Raw genomic sequence first — 15,540 nt, 5'->3', positions numbered from 1 at the left:
ATACTGACTCTGTACAAAAGATGCTGTCCCAGAGTACTGGTCACCTAAGGGGGCCTGAATCTGGATGATCCGGAGGAAGACAACAGTTCCCAAAACGTGCTGCTTTCCCTTTTCTGGAGATGGAGACAGGTGGGCCCAAGGGAGCAAACACTGGAATTTGAATGGGCCGGCTTGGGAAAGATCCTGCTTCTATGTTTTCTTTGAATTTTACACATCTATGGTGTGCTCACGGCTGGCTGCTGTTACACAGATGAGGAAACTGGAGCTCAGAGAGCCGTGTCTAAAACCACAGGCCCGCAGAGGGCAGCCATGGAGAGTGAGCAGGTTGTGTCCGGGCTTCCGGTGCAGAACTTCCACCCCTGCCCGACGGGAGCGCGAAGGACTGAAGCAGGGAAAGCAATCTCAAGAGGGGGTGTTAGGGTCTCTGGTCCCGTGGACAGTATGGGCCTCACCTGGAAGCGGTCAGACACACACACACACACACAGACACACACACTCCCTCTCCCTCCCTCCCTCCCTCCCTCCCTCTTTCTCTCTCTCTCTCTCCCCCTCCCCCTCTCTCTCCCTCTCCCCCTCCATACAGTCATTAGCTACCTCAGCTCTCATAGAGGAAACTACCTTACAGTATATCAGAAATAAATACAACGTGGATTATAGTTCTCTGGTTCACTTTTTTTTTTTTTTTTTTTTTTAAGCTGGACCCCAGCATTTTTGAAAGTTTGCAGAAAGAGCGAGTAGAAGCTGGAGATGTGATTTACATCGAAGCCAACAGCGGAGCCGTGAAGGTAATGCCACGAGGAGACCCAGGTAGCCAGGAAGTGGCTTTCTTTCTTCAGGGGGTCCGGGGTGTGTGGGAAGGGGCACTGTGTCTGCTGCGGTGCTGACGGAAGGTCAGCAGTTGCCCCTTTACATTTAGTCAAGTTTGCTTTCCCTTTATCTGCATTCTTTAACCTTCTCATGAATAAAACAGACAGTCTGTGAGAAAAATCCTAAAACCTGTTTAGAGGGGGAGAATGGTGAGGAAGTGAAGCAACTGTAGTCATTTTCAAATTGAAATGTGCAGGGTATTTAATCTTCCTTTTATCTCTTTGGTATTTTCTTCCCAAGATATATGCATGTGGAAAGGAATGCTGCATTAGTTGGCATTCTTTTTATATCTGATTTCCAGTGTCCTGTACAGAGTTCCTCACTGTTTAATGGATGAGCATAATACTTCATATCATACAATAAATCACCCACCTACAAAAGAGTCTGAACAGCCCCTCCGTCTCCAGTTAATCTACTGGATTTGCCCTTTATCGGGAATTGCATACAGTTAAGAGAAAGAGGGGGAAGATTCTGGGAGAGAGTATCGGGTGTTTTCAGCCGGGTTTTGGAACCCAGCGATGGGCAGATAGCTCCTTCTCTTGGCAGCAGGGAAGCAGAGGCCATGTTTGCAGTTTGTCAAGGCGGCTGTCAGGCCGCAGTGGGACCTGAGACTTTTATCTCACCCTGTGCCGCTTGGGGACTTGGCAGTGGAGCTCGCCAGGCACTCAGGTTTTGGTCTCTCTGCAGAGGCAGGGCAGGTGTGATACCTACGCCACCGAATTCGACCTTGAAGCTGAAGAGTACGTCCCCTTGCCCAAGGGGGACGTGCACAAGAAGAAGGAAATCATCCAGGACGTGACCTTGCATGACTTGGACGTGGCCAACGCACGGCCCCAGGTACTGCCCCCAGCCACCGCCGGGAAGCTGGCCCTGCTGGCGGCCCTGCTGGCGGCCCTGCTGGCGCGGGAGCCTTTTGTGTGCTGGAGGCTCCGGGATGAGCTGTCAGTCTTGCTGCTGCTTCTCAGGGCAGGCAGTCCTTTTCTGTCTGTAATGTTCAGCAATTAACGTGGACAAGAGCTACGAGGGGCTCCTTTGTTGCAATTCAAACGCTCTAGTCACAGATGGTTTCCTGCGTATTGTTCCTCCTCCCAGCCCAGCCTCTGCCCGCCCCCCCCCCCCCCTGAGCTGGCCAGCTTCTCCCTGGCTTCTCTCCAGCACTCGGCTCGGGCCTGGGCTGCTCTGGGTGTGAGTGGCAGAGGGCAGGAGTGTTCTTTGAGCCCTTTGCAGGATTTTAGGGAGCCTGACAAAGCTGTGTCTTCCCCCTGCTTAGCAGAATCTCCAGTTTTATAGCTTTGAGCTGGAACTGTCCCTGCTCCTTATGCGAGTAGAAGATGGATGCTTGTGTCCTGACTAATAAAATGTGGGGAAAGCACAGGATGATTTTATGCCATCTCTGGGAAATGTGCAATTCAGAGAACCCGACTCTTCCCTGCTGGTGGTCTTTGGGTTTGGTTTCCTCTTCGTCCTAAAAGAGGCCACCTCTTCATCAACAAGGGAATAGGCTTTCTAACCTGAAATTTGATCCATGGGTGTTGTCCCTTGGAGCCTTGGCAGAGAGACTGCTGAAGAATCTCCCCCCAGTTTGTGGAACGGCAGTCCCCAAACCAGCCTGCTGGGAGTCACTCGCCTGATGAGTCTCGCCAAAGTGGAGTCCGGGATTGTGTGGCTCCAACACTGTGGGCTCGGCCGACAGTCACTTCGGGTCTTCAGGTTTTTGTGATTTAGGGCTCTCTGGTTTTGAGTTCGCTCCTCTGTGAAAAGGGCATGATACTTCCTACCTGGCCCGGCAAGTATTCGGGAAACATTAGCTCCCTTTCACTGTTGAACATTCAGGCAGCGCCTGTGTCCCAGGGCCTGGAAACACCAGGCGATCACGAAATGTTGACTGCTTGCTACCTGCACTGTGAGGGGCTGGCAGGTGGGTGCAGCAGCTGGTGAGCCTGCGAGGGGTCGGCCAGCTGCAGGGACCGGCCCTGGGCTCCGAGCAAGTCTGGTAGCCGGGCCTAGTGAGAGGAGGCGGGGGACACGAGTCCATGCGTCTGTCCCCAGGGGGCTGGAGCAGCGGGACAGTGTTGGGGTCAGACGCTGCACGGAGGGGCTTCCCAGGAAACAGACTGTGGTTCCTGACAGGTGGACTCGAATTGAGTCCAGAAGAGCTGGATGCCCAGGGAAGGGTTGGCAGGCCTGTGGGGTGAAGGCGTCTGGGACTGGGAAGAGACACGGCCGGGGTTGGGTGGGGGTCGGCCCCACAGAGCTTGTTCTTCCCACAAAGGCATTTTGTTTGATTCTGGCTGCTCGGGGGAACCTCTTAAAAACTCCTCTGTGGTGAGAAGCTCCTCAGGCTTCCAGTGCAGGTGCCCAGGGTCTCCACATCTCAGGACCCCTGTCGAGTTGATGAACTGACATGGGGCAGTTGACGAGGGGCACTGGGGTTGGGGGGTGGCGATGAGGCATTTGCAGCTGCCTTAGGAAGCAGGACTGATTCCTGAGTCTTCTCTGCAGGGGGGACAAGACATCCTGTCCATGATGGGCCAGCTCATGAAGCCAAAGAAGACGGAGATCACAGGTGAGAGAAGAAGCAGAGCTGGGGGCCTGGGGTCTGACGGACCCCGTCCCCGACCTGGCGAGTGCGTTGGGAGGCGCACTCCTCCACCCTGACAGTGTGTGGCTGTCCTCGGTGTCCTTGCGCTCATCCCACAGATGGAGGCTGTCACGGGTCACGTTGCTTCTGCAGCGCATGGAGTCCCCAGGCGAGGTGGGAGTGGGGCTGCCCCTCGTGGGCCTGTAGTTTACCTGCTCCCCTTGCTAACTGGTACGCCCCTCTTTTTTCTAATTACCACCTATAGCTTTGTCACCTGAAAATGTTAAACATTAAAGCTCTGTTTTCTTTAAAGTTTCAGCCAGTGGCATGATCTGAGCCCTTTCTATTAGAGTCGCCTAGAGCAGCGTCCTTATCTTAACACAGCCTTGACCATCCCCGCTTCATGGCTGTGGTGGAAGGTGCTGGGTTTGTGGGCTGCTCCCTCCTGCTGTTAGTACAGGCGCTGGTTTGGACAATGAGACCTTGGACGGTTATTCAGCTTTTGAGAGGCTCTGTCCCTCTTAGAGCTCGGAGATGGTGCCTCTCCTCAGAACCTGCCATTCCTCACAGGTTTCCCTCCGGAGAGGATTCTGCACGCACCCTGTTCCTTCCTCCAGGCACTTGATTGAAAGTTAATTAACGAAGCTTTGTCGCACAGGGCCAAGAGAAAGGGTCATTCACCGAGTGTGGCACAGGGAAATTTGCCTATGAAACCTCCCTTCTTCCTGGGTTGGGGGTGTGAGATAATAAGGCCTGGTGGGGAGTGTGACAGACGTGCAGAATGTCCTAAAAGCCTTTTACAAACTTAACAAAACACAACTTCAGGGGAGGCAGCCAATTTTGTGACTTTTAGGTAAAGTTAACCCTATTTTCAGATGAAACTGAAGCCTGGAGTGGGGCTGTAGCCTGCTTGTGGGGTCACAGAGCTAGCAGTGAAACCCGGCCCTGAACTTGGGCTTGGACCGAGTTCGGGTGGAAGAGAAGAGAAAGGTGGCAGCCTCCGCACCTGGCACTGACCCTGCCTGTCCACGCTTGCCGACTCCTAGATAAACTCCGAGGGGAGATTAACAAGGTGGTGAACAAGTACATCGACCAGGGTGTGGCGGAGCTGGTTCCGGGTGTGCTGTTCGTTGATGAGGTCCACATGCTGGACATCGAGTGCTTCACCTACCTGCACCGGGCGCTGGAGTCTTCCATCGCCCCCATCGTCATCTTTGCGTCCAACCGAGGCAACTGTGTCGTCAGGTACCGTGAGGCTGTCCCACCCTCTGCGCGGGCTCATTTGCTCCTGCAGGATCGCTTCCATCGCGCAGCGTCGTGAGTCAGGGTGAGGGTGAGCGGTGGTCGTGCTCACTTCGAGAGAAGCAGAGTGGCTTGACTTCACTCCGTCACGGTCACCAGCGCAGCAGCCACCCTGTTTCTGCATATGAGGGCCTCGTCGTGGTGACTGGGGTTCCACTGGGATGTGTCTTAGTCATCGGGTTGGAGTGGGCAAAGGTAAGGTCAGATGGGCCAGCCCTTGGCGACATGGCCTGTGTTCACTTTGACCTCCTCCGAGCTCCAGGAGGCGTGTGTCTTGCCTTCACTTTCCAGAGAGGAAACAGAATGACAGCGTGGTGTGCCCCTGGTCATAAAAATAGGATGAGAACCCAGGCCTCTGACAGTGAAACCAGTCGTTTCTTTCTGGCCCAGACATTCTTGGAGCCACACGGGCACCTCCCCCCACCCAACCCCCTTAGGCCCCCCTTCAAGAAGGGATCCCAGAGGACTTGCCCTCTTTTCAGCTCTCGAGCCTAAGCACCGATGTGCTCAGTAGTTGGCTCACTGGTTTTCTGCACTCCCTTGAGTGTTGGGGCCTGGTCTCTGCAGTGCTAGGGCATGAGGGGGTGGTACAGAGCCCTGTTTAAGTCTGCAGCACAATAGTGGGGGCAGCAGAACCCCGGAGGCCACGAGCTTCTGGCAGCAGGGGCGTGCAGGAATCTGGAAAGAGACCCCAAGGCCGTGAGGGTCTCAACACAGAGCTGGAGCCAGAGCTAGTGGGGAGCCTGGACTGCTGGTTCACCTAGACCTGCTTCGGAGGAGCCTTGTCTCTGCTGAGCTGATACAGAAGCCATGATGCTGGCTGTGGGGAGGCCCCCTGCTCAGGTGATGACTCTGGCTCAGCAAGAGGATTTGTGTGCACGATGCCAGTGCCTGTGGCGGCAGCATCTTGCATCCCCTCTTTGAATCCCTGTAATGCTGTCTTGACAAGACCACTGCCTGTCATCATCACAGGTGTCTTCTGCAATCTTAGAGGGCAGGCAGCTTGTACCAGTTTCAGCCAGCTGGAGCCTGGCTACCTGGGCAGCATCTGGAAACTGGACACGTGGCCTGGTGAGCCTGGTGTCCCTGCCGCACAGGCCCTGTCAGTTTTCTGGACTTTGCTTTGGTCAGGCCTGCCTAGCTTCAGTCTGACAGCTGGCAGAAGGGCTCAGCCTGGACGGATGGCGCCCCCTACCGAGGGAGCTCTGCTGATAGACGTCCCTCCGTCTCAGGCCCAGCAGATCCAGGCTGGCAGAGCCAGGCAGCTTAGGGCAGGACCAAGATCTCTTAGGATCAGAGTCCTTCTCTTAGTCTCGTCCCATCTAGGGGAAAAAACAAGTGCATAGAAAGGTGGCTTTGATCTCAGCTCGCCCAGTGGGGCCTGGGAAACTTGACCCCAACCCCATCCAGAGGGATGTGAGTTCCAGAAACCATTTTTCACTAACATGTTGTCTGAAAGGAACTGTGTACCTAAGGTTCATAGCTTGGACAAATTTCCAAAGTCTATGGTATTTAATTCCTGAAAAATGCTTAGCAGTCTTTAAGCAGAGTTTTTTTGTTTAAATTTTTACTTTTATGGACTCAAAACTATAAGAAAAAATTTTAACATTTTCTTATAAATTCTGTTCTTTTGTGTTTTTTCCTCTAATCTTTTCTTCTTTAGACTTTATATTTATTATGTCTGAATAGAAGTTAATTTATCTTGAGTGTTAGAGGGTTGGGGATATTTTAAGATGGCAAGTTGAGGTCTTTTAAACATTTCGCAAGAGAATTCCTAAATAGGAGCTAAAACAAGGAGAGACATACGGCTTAAATAGAAGTAAATAACTAAAAATTAAATGTAGTTTTTAAAAGTTATTTTGTTTAATATGAAGAGTACAGATATACACTAAAATTTGAATCATGATAGAATTTCATCTTAATAATTCTTTTTTTTTTTTTTTTTTTTTTGCGGTACACGGGCCTCTCACTGTTGTGGCCTGTCCTGTTGCGGAGCACAGGCTCCGGACGCACAGGCTCAGCAGCCATGGCTCACGGGCCCAGCTGCTCCGCGGCATGTGGGATCCTCCCGGACTGGGGCACGAACCCGTGTCCCCTGCATCAGCAGGCAGGCTCTCAACCACTGCGCCACCAGGGAAGCCCTAAATATTAGATTTAACAATTATTAATGAAGCATTTTATTATTTTTTTGAATTTTTTCATTGTGGTAAAATGTATATAACATAGAGTTTGCCATTTTCATTATTTTTACGTGTACAGTTCAGTGACACTAATTACCTTCACAATGTTGTACAGCCATCACCACCATCCATCTCCAGAACTTTTCCATCACCTCAAACAGAAACTCTGTCCCCATTAACCAGTAAGTTCCATATCCCTTCCCCCAGCCCCTGGTAGTCTCAGATGTACTCTGCTTCTGTGAATTTGCCTTTTCTGCATATTTCCTATGGGTGGAATCATACAGTATTTGCCTCTCTGTGACTGACTTCTTTCACTTAGCGTAACATTTTTAAGGTTCATCCTGTTGTAGCATGTGTCAGGACATTTTATTCTTGCAATAATAAATATACACTTACAGTTCAACTGACCAGATAGAGTTTCAACAGATAGATTTTCTTTTACTGAAGTTATATTTCTAGAATGTTTACTTATTTTTGAGACTTACTGAAGGTTAACTGCAAATGACCTGCCCTCGTTCTTTGACCGTAGACTGCAGGCTGGTCTCGCTGGGGAGGCCAGCCTCGGTGCTGATGGGCTCCTGAAGGCGAGGCAGGCCTGGCTCAGCTCACTGAGCTTCTAGGCCCGCATGCCGCCAGGCTGGCCCGGCCTTCATCGCATTAGGAGCTGCCGCCCTGCGGCCCGGTGGGTTGGGGGGGTTCTTCTCCCGGGCCGCTCTCTTCTGGTCTGGCTAAGGATTCAAGACAACGACAGGCGGGCTTTCCTGGTGGCGCAGTGGTTGAGAGTTTGCCTGCCGATGCAGGAGACACGGGTTCGTGCCCCGGTCCGGGAAGATCCCACATGCCGCGGAGCGGCTGGGCCCGTGAGCCATGGCTGCTGAGCCTGTGTGTCCGGAGCCTGCGCTCTGCAACGGGAGAGGCCACAACAGTGAGAGGCCCGCGTAACACGCACGCGCGCACGCGCGCGCGACGTGACGGGACAGTTGCCAGAACGAAATGAAGTAACAGGGAAAGCATTCAGATGATTCATTAGTAATCAAGGAAATGCAAATTCAGACGATGTGTTATACCCTTCCTTTTTCTACACCTTCAAGCAGCCAACTTTTTTTTTTAATAAATTTTTTTATTTATTTGTTTTTATTTTTGGCTGCGTTGGGTCTTTGTTGCTGCGCGCGGGCTTTTCTCTAGTTGTGGAGAGCAGGGTTTACTCTTCGTTGCAGTGTGCAGGCTTCTCATTGCTGTGGCTTCTCTTGTTGCAGAGCACGGACTCTAGGCGCGCGGGCTTCAGTAGTTGTGGCACGCAGGCTCGGTAGTTGTGGCTCTCAGGCTCTAGAGTGCAAGCTCAGTAGTTGTGGCGCACGGGCTTAGTTGCTGTGCGGCATGTGGGATATTCCTAGACCAGGGCTCGAGCCTGTGTCCCCTGCATTGTCAGACAGATTCTTAACCACTGTGCCACCAGGGAAGCCCACAAACTTTTTTTTTTTTTTTTGCTGTGTTAGGTCTTTGTTGCTGCGTGCAGGCTTTCTCTAGTTGCGGTGAGTGGGGGCTACTCTTCCTTGCGGTGCTTAGGCTTCTCATTGCAGTGGCTTCTCTTGTTGCAGAGCATGGGCTCGAGGTGCTCAGCTTCACTAGTTGCAGCATGCGGGCTCAGTAGTTGTGGCTCGAGGGCTCTAGAGCACAGGCTCAGTAGTTGTGGTGCACAGGCCCAGTTGCTCCAGGGCATGTGGGATCTTCCCGGACCAGGGATTGAACCCGTGTCCCCTGCATTGGCAGGCGGATTCTTTTCTTGTTTTTTTTTTTTGTTTGTTTGTTTTTTGTTTTGGGGCTTCTCTATTTAAAATTTTATCCTATGGGGATGAGGTTGTGGGGGAAATGGGTGAGGGTGGTGAGAGGATACAAACTTCCAGTTACAAGACAAATACATTCTGGGATGTAATGTACAGCATGGCAACTGTGGTTAACAATACTGTATTGTATCTTTTTTCTTTTTTCATTTCATTTATTTATTTAATAGTTTACTTTTGGCTGTGTTGGGTCTTCGTTGCTGCACGTGGGTTTTCTCTAGTTGCGGTGAGCGGGGGGCTCCTCCTCATTGCGGTGCGCAGGCTTCTCATTGTGGTGGCTTCTCTTGTTGGGGACCACCGGCTCTAGGTGCGTGGGCTTCAGTAGTTGCGGCACGTGAGCTCAGTCGTTGTGGCAGCGGCCCAGGTCGCGCCGGCACTGGCTGCGGGGGGCTCCGCTGCCCACTCTGCCGCTCCTCCTGCCGTCGCTGTAGAGCCCGCGGGATGCGCACCACGGGCAGGGGCTCATTGGGACCGCAGACCGTCAGGTCCCAGGGAGGTGCCAGAAGCAACCGAGCCGCGAGCGACCACAGCCGCAGCCGCCGTGCCAGAGCCATACTCCCCTTGTTCGGCAGGCGGATTCTTAACCACTGCACCACCAGGAAGTCCCAGCAAACTATTTAAGAATTAGAATACTCAGTACTGGCCACAGTGCAATGGGATCAGATCACTCATGTAGCTGTGTAAATTAGGATATTCGTTCGTTCATTCGTTTGATTAAGGAGATATTCACGGTTGTGTCATGCTCTGTGAGAGTTGCTGAGGAAATGTTCATGGCTGTATGCATACAATTATTTATCAAAACACCATGAATAATAAGAGCAACAACTGGAAACTACGTAAATGCCCAACAGTTTGAGTTAAATAAAACACTTGATGGTCTATTAAGACTGAAGCAACATGGACAAAAGCAAAAAAGAAAAAAATCTACATACTTAGTGTAACTTATGAAAATTTGGCAAATATCATATGAATATTTTTAATGTGATTTTAGGTGGCTTTTTTTCTCCTCCCCAAATTTCCTGTGGTGTTGATATTTGCTAAAATAATGATGTTGTTTCTGACACCACCTGAGTTAGTAGTCTGTGTCCTCTGCGGTCCTGCCTCTGACTCTCAGGATGAGAACTAGCTGCTTTGTCATCATGAGGGCCTCAGCCATGTTTCCAGTGTCCAGTTTCTGGTCTCAGAGAGGCCTGAGTGATGTGGCACTTCTGGGCCTTTCAGGGGCACGGAGGACATCACCTCTCCTCACGGCATCCCTCTCGACCTTCTGGACCGAGTGATGATCATCCGGACCATGCTGTACACCCCGCAGGAGATGAAGCAGGTGAGCACCGCCCCCCTTCTCCCCTCATTCGCTCCCAGTGTCCCTGACGCCCAGCGAGAGGGCCCCCCACCTGAACGGTGTGTGAGCCAACGGGACGTGGCCTGAAGTGTCACAAAACCTCAGCTGCCCGTGGTCTTGGCTGTTCTCTCTTCTACTCCATCCCTTCCGTAAACTTAGGAAAGGGACAGTGAGAAAATCGACTTGGTGACAGCCATTAGGGAGGCCACCAGCTCTAGGAAAGAGGCAGCGGAACATCGTGTAGTGAGAGGCTCTAGCCCAGGTGCTGGCCTGCCAGAACCCACACAGGCACCTCCGGCAGGCGCAGAGCCCAAGTCCTAGCGGAGGCTCTGCCTGGGCTGCTGCCGAGGCCGTGGCGATGGTAGTGAAACAGCATCACAAGTGTAGAGGGCGTGTGGAATGGAAGGCACGAACCTAAGCTCACAGGAAGAGGCGTGACGGTGCACAAGGGAGCGTTTAGCTCAGTGCCCCACATAGTGTGTGCTCAGCCCTGCATGAGCTGAGTCTGGCTGAGGCTTGGGGGTGGGGGGTGGCGGGATGCATGGGATTGGCCTCGTCACCCCCATGTGTGCCCCACAGTGCCTTGGCACCCTTGGAAGCCCCAGCCCCCTTTCTGGTGCTTCCGGGCAGTCGTTTCCCCCCTTTGACGGCTGAGTCACTGAGTGGCGAGTCCAGGACGCAAAGCCAGGCTGTGCCCTGCAGAGCCCAGCCACCTGCTCTGCCCACCCTTGCCCCAGACGGTCTTGCTGAGGCATAGGTCTCTCACTGTGGGGTCAGCATGTGGCCACAGCTGGGGCCGTGGAGTGGCCCAGGGCTGCACTGACATCTCGGTGAGCTCTGCCAGACCCTCTCCTCGCCACAGCACAGGCAGTCTTTGTTAGACATTGTACTGGGCCATTTGATCCCCCGTCACCTCGAGGTAGGGAGAACTATTTTCATTGGCATTCTTAAAGAGGAGGATGCTGAGACTCAGGCTGGTTAAGCTGCCCAGGCTCATACAGCCGTCAGTGGCTGTCTTGAGGCTGTCGTGGGGACTGAGGGAGGCAGTGACGGCAAGTCGGGGGGCTTGCGGCCGTCACGACTGCTGTTCACAAACCCAGAGCACGCTGTCCCAGCTCCCTGGTGCGTGCGCTGTGCCCCAGAGTCTGGAGGCTCGGCCAGGGGGTTTCTTCTCGGGCTTTCTCTCGGGTTAGCAAGAGGATAGACCAGCTGCCAGACGAGCACGGCTCTGCTTGTGCTGCTCAGGGGACAACCTCAGCATTTTTACTGGAGCCCGGGGTCAGTTTTTTAAAAAACAAAGTAAGTGTAACTTGTGTACTCTGCCGTCAGCGCTGACACCCTCATAAACTATCCCTGCAGGTTATTAAATGATTAAACATCTAATTTATGAACTGTCCGTTTCCGAGCGGTCTGAAACAGGAGCTCCTGGGATTGCTCTGACCTGCTCTAGAGAGAACAAGAGCAGAGCATCCCTGACAGCCCTCCAGGGTCACTGTGGCTCGCCGAAGGCCAGACGCTCCGGGCTGGCGCTCTCCCCCAGACCAGGTTCCAGGACCCAATGTTTGCATCTCCCTAGAGTTTCCAAAGGCCCCGGGGGACTCCTTGGCCATCCCAGCTGTCGGTGAGAGCTCTTTCTATTTGGGAGCACAGAGCTGCCCCGCTCTGACGGTCATGGCCGGAGGGGAGTCCTGTGGCTGGAGCCTTCTGCTCTCTCCTTTCCCTGCCGTCCTTGTGCCCGTCCAGTAACTTCTCTGCTCAGCTGCATTTAACTCTGGACCCCAGACAGTGGACCCCTCACACACATACTAAGGTTCTTTTCACAGAGGTCACGCCTGGCAGCCCACTGGTTGAACAGATGTGGCCAGTGCAGTGTTTGTGAAATGTTTAAATAAGTTGACAGCATTCAGCAGTTAGGACTTTTCATACAAAAATCTGAGTTCCGAGTCTCTCTTGACAAAATGAGAGCCTTTCCTGCCAGCACGTGGGCCTCAGCCCTGGCGTCGCTGGTTGCAGCAGCGGGGCTGCCTCACCTGGTACGTGCCGGCCCGTCCACCTCGGCGCCCCGTCCGCTCACTGCTGACATCTGCGGGACCTGGTTCCTACCGAGCCGGGCCTTTCCCATTGACAGCGGCTGCCACGCTGGGTCCCCTTCACCAGGGTTACCAGACGCTAACCTCCGTGCCCCTGCAGCTCCTGCCCTCGGGGTTTCTGCCTGAGAGCCGAACGCCCATTTGAAGTGTCCACCTCCTAAACCTCTGGTCCCTCTCCCCTTGTGAGGCTTTAGCTGGGGGCTCAGTCTTTCCCACTTCCACGCCTGTATCCCGGGTGTGTTTTTATGGCTTTAATTTAAACAGGGGCTTCTTGATAACTTGTTTACGAAGCTGCCAAAGTGAAAAATTCCTGTATTATATGAGGCTCGAAGTCCTCGAGTTATCTCAGCTCCACCACACACAACATCATTATCCCGCTGCCCTTATCACGCAGTGCTGGTGCGCCTGCAGGATCCTGGTGCCACTTGTGTTACGGTGTCCCCACGCCAGCCTGCTTCCCCTCCAACTGTACCAGGATCTCAAACTGCACGAGCGTCAGCCTCTTCTTGACAGATGAGGTATCTCCCAGTGATGTTATGAGAGCTGGTAAATGTTTAAAAGTAACTTTTAAAATTTATTTTACCATTGCATTTGTCAAGCAAATAAGAAGTGTCTCTTCTTGCCTGAGTGCTTAGAGGTGGCGGTGCCCCTGCTGGGAAGGTTAGTTGCCGCTGAGAGAGCCGGGGCAGGCGGGGTGGGCACAGGGGCAGCGCCGCCCTGGTGCACACCTCGGGGTACCAGCTGCCTTCCAGTCGGCGCGGGGCCGTGCCCCCGACTTGTGCGAGGACGGCTCTGCCCCACCGGCCCCGCTTGGGGCGTCTGTGCTGTCAGGAGGCGGGACGAGAGCACTTGGGGTCGGTCACTGCTGATCACAGTGTTTCTCCTCCAAAAGATCATTAAAATCCGAGCCCAGACCGAGGGAATCAGCATCAGTGAGGAGGCGCTGAACCACCTGGGGGAGATTGGCACCAGGACCACTCTGAGGTGAGCCGCCCGGGCCCGGGCCCGCCGGGCCTTCCCAGGGCGCAGGACCGGGCCCGCTCTTCCCGGGTGGGGGTCTCGTCCTGCGGCAGGAGCAGCACAGCTAGACGGTGGGGTTGAGAAAGCTGAGTGACACGTTAAGTCTCCTCATCCTGTAGCGGACGGTCCCGCTGGTGGGGAGAGCGTGCTCTGCCTGGCGGCCCCCTGCGTGGAGGAGATGGACAGAACCGGAGACCGGGTGCAGGGCAGGCAGCCCCTCCGCTCCGGCCCTGTGCTCCAGCGTCTGCTGGGCGGGGAGGAGCACGGGCAGAGGTGGCTCTCCTGACTGCCCACTGGCGGCCGGAAGCCAGTTGCTTAAAGGGTGACCCTTCTCAGTGTCCTGACTGCTTATGAGTCATGACTTCACAGTGCTCGGCCTGGCCCTGCTTCCCTTTGAGTCAGTTCCTCGCTCCTAAGGTTGAAGCAGAATGCAGGCTGTTTTGTTTGGGTGGAGTGGTGCTTTCAGAAACTCCTGGACTTTTTGCCTTTGGCTGGGGCCTTTGCTTTCATGGGGCTGTGTGTTCATTTCTCCGCCATGTTCCCTGTCCCGATCTGGACCCTGGCATTGCCTGCTTGCCGCTGTAGACATCCAAGTTTGTGGTCCCTTCCCAGTAGCAGTGGAGGGCCTCCTGCTGGAGGGGAGGACCTCTAGGCAGTGACGGATTCGGGGAGTAGGGCTTATACGTCATGGCGGTGACCTCTGGCCCCTCTCTGGTGAGGTTGTGACTCCAGATCTCTGAGAAGTGGCAACGCTCCCCTTGTCTGCCATGTCTGCAGCGGCTAGTACAAGCCTCTGCAGCTCCCTCAGTGCGCCTGCTGACTTGGGGATGGGGCTCCCATCCGTGGCCCTGCTTTATACCTGCCTTGGCCCCGGCCACTGTAGGTACGCGGTGCAGCTGCTGACCCCGGCCAACCTGCTGGCCAAGATCAACGGGAAGGACGGCATCGAGAAGGAGCACGTCGAGGAGATCAGCGAGCTCTTCTACGACGCCAAGTCCTCGGCCAGAATCCTGGCCGACCAGCAGGACAAGTACATGAAGTGAGACGGCTGAGGCCTTCTGCCAGGAGACTCCGGGTAGGCCCGGTCCTGGTCTGGCCTGCGGGTAGGAGGCTCACCCCCAGGTTGAGCTGTCCCCACCGGGCGGGGGGCAGCGCTGTCAGTTAGTGTGGAAGAGTTTCTTTTTAAGTTATTGTGACTCGTCCCGTGGTTGCTTTGAAGAAATCCTGCCTTATCTGGTGTGTTTTCTAATAAACCCTGGTAGGTTTTTTTGATGATACCTGTCTGACTTTTCTATTAATTTTTTAAAAAGTACACTTTGTGTTTTAGAGCAGCTGGAGATGTACAGAATCGCTGTGAAGATGGTGCAGGTGTCCCTTGCTGTCGGCATCTTACAACCGCTGGCATGTTTGCCATGTGCGATGAGTCCACAGCACATGTCCCTGTGCTTTGTGCACGTGTTCTCAGTGATTTGCTGTCCTCTCTCTGTCCCAGGATCCGTCCAGGGCCCGCGTCACATTCAGTCATCATGTCTCTTGTGGTTTCCTGGCTGTGACAATTGCTCAGACGTTCCTTGTCTTTGATGACCTTGACAGTTTTGAGGAGTGCTGGTCAGGTACTCTGTCCAGTATCCCTCAGTGGGGCTTGTTTGATGTTTTTCTCATAATTGAACTGGGGTTGAGGGTCACTGGGAGGAAGAGCACAGGGAAAGGGGCGTTTCCATCGCGTTCTGTCAGAGGTGCGGCCGCCGGTAGGCCCACGGCTGTTGTGTTGACCTTGATCGCCCGGCTGAGGTTGTGCTGTTGGGTTTGTCCATCCCCCTTTCCTCACTGTCCTTCTTGGAAGGCGTCTCTAAGCACAGCCCTCACAGAGGGGAGGGGAGCTTGCTTCCCCTCCGGGAGGGCTGAGGTCACCTGTTCTCCCCATTTGCTCATTTATTCAGTCATGTCTATCAGGATGGACTCACGGATATTTATTATATACTTTGGGTTATAACCCGGTATGACTTTATTTTGTTGCTCAAATTGTTGCAGCTTTGACCGTTGGGATCCCTGTCAGTTGGCTCCTGTGTCCCTCTGCCGGGCCCCGCTCACTGCAACTGGGAGGGAGGGGCAGTGGAGCGCCCGACAGATGCCCCAGCGTGCTGTCTGCCAGGCCCGGTCCTTGTCTCCAGCGCAGTGCTGCTCCTCTGAGGCGGGGCTCAGCCCAGCGGCAGTGCCACACGGGCTGGGTCTTCATGCTGCTACTGCGTGTGGGAGAGGGGGCAAACAGGATGGTCATCTTGATCTAATCACCGCCTTAATGCAGGTCGGCCAGCAC

General features: G+C 54.0%; 1 protein-coding gene across 1 annotated transcript in view; it reads left to right on the top strand.

Moving 5' to 3' along the window:
* Positions 1-14,500, top strand: part of RUVBL1 (RuvB like AAA ATPase 1) — a 35,088-nt gene extending 20,588 nt beyond the window's left edge. The window contains exons 5-11 of the mRNA XM_081245205.1: positions 696-785; positions 1,555-1,704; positions 3,370-3,433; positions 4,495-4,693; positions 9,993-10,095; positions 13,096-13,187; positions 14,107-14,500. Coding sequence (XP_081101331.1) covers positions 696-785; positions 1,555-1,704; positions 3,370-3,433; positions 4,495-4,693; positions 9,993-10,095; positions 13,096-13,187; positions 14,107-14,266 — 858 coding nt within the window. The 3' untranslated portion in view covers positions 14,267-14,500. The remainder of the gene's footprint in view (positions 1-695; positions 786-1,554; positions 1,705-3,369; positions 3,434-4,494; positions 4,694-9,992; positions 10,096-13,095; positions 13,188-14,106) is intronic.
* Positions 14,501-15,540: the final 1,040 nt, after the last annotated feature.

Source organism: Mesoplodon bidens (genome assembly GCF_964165515.1).
Source record: "Mesoplodon bidens genome assembly, chromosome: 10".
In the NCBI taxonomy this organism is placed as follows: domain Eukaryota; kingdom Metazoa; phylum Chordata; class Mammalia; order Artiodactyla; family Ziphiidae; genus Mesoplodon; species Mesoplodon bidens.
This window is presented reverse-complemented; position numbering and strand designations above follow the sequence as displayed.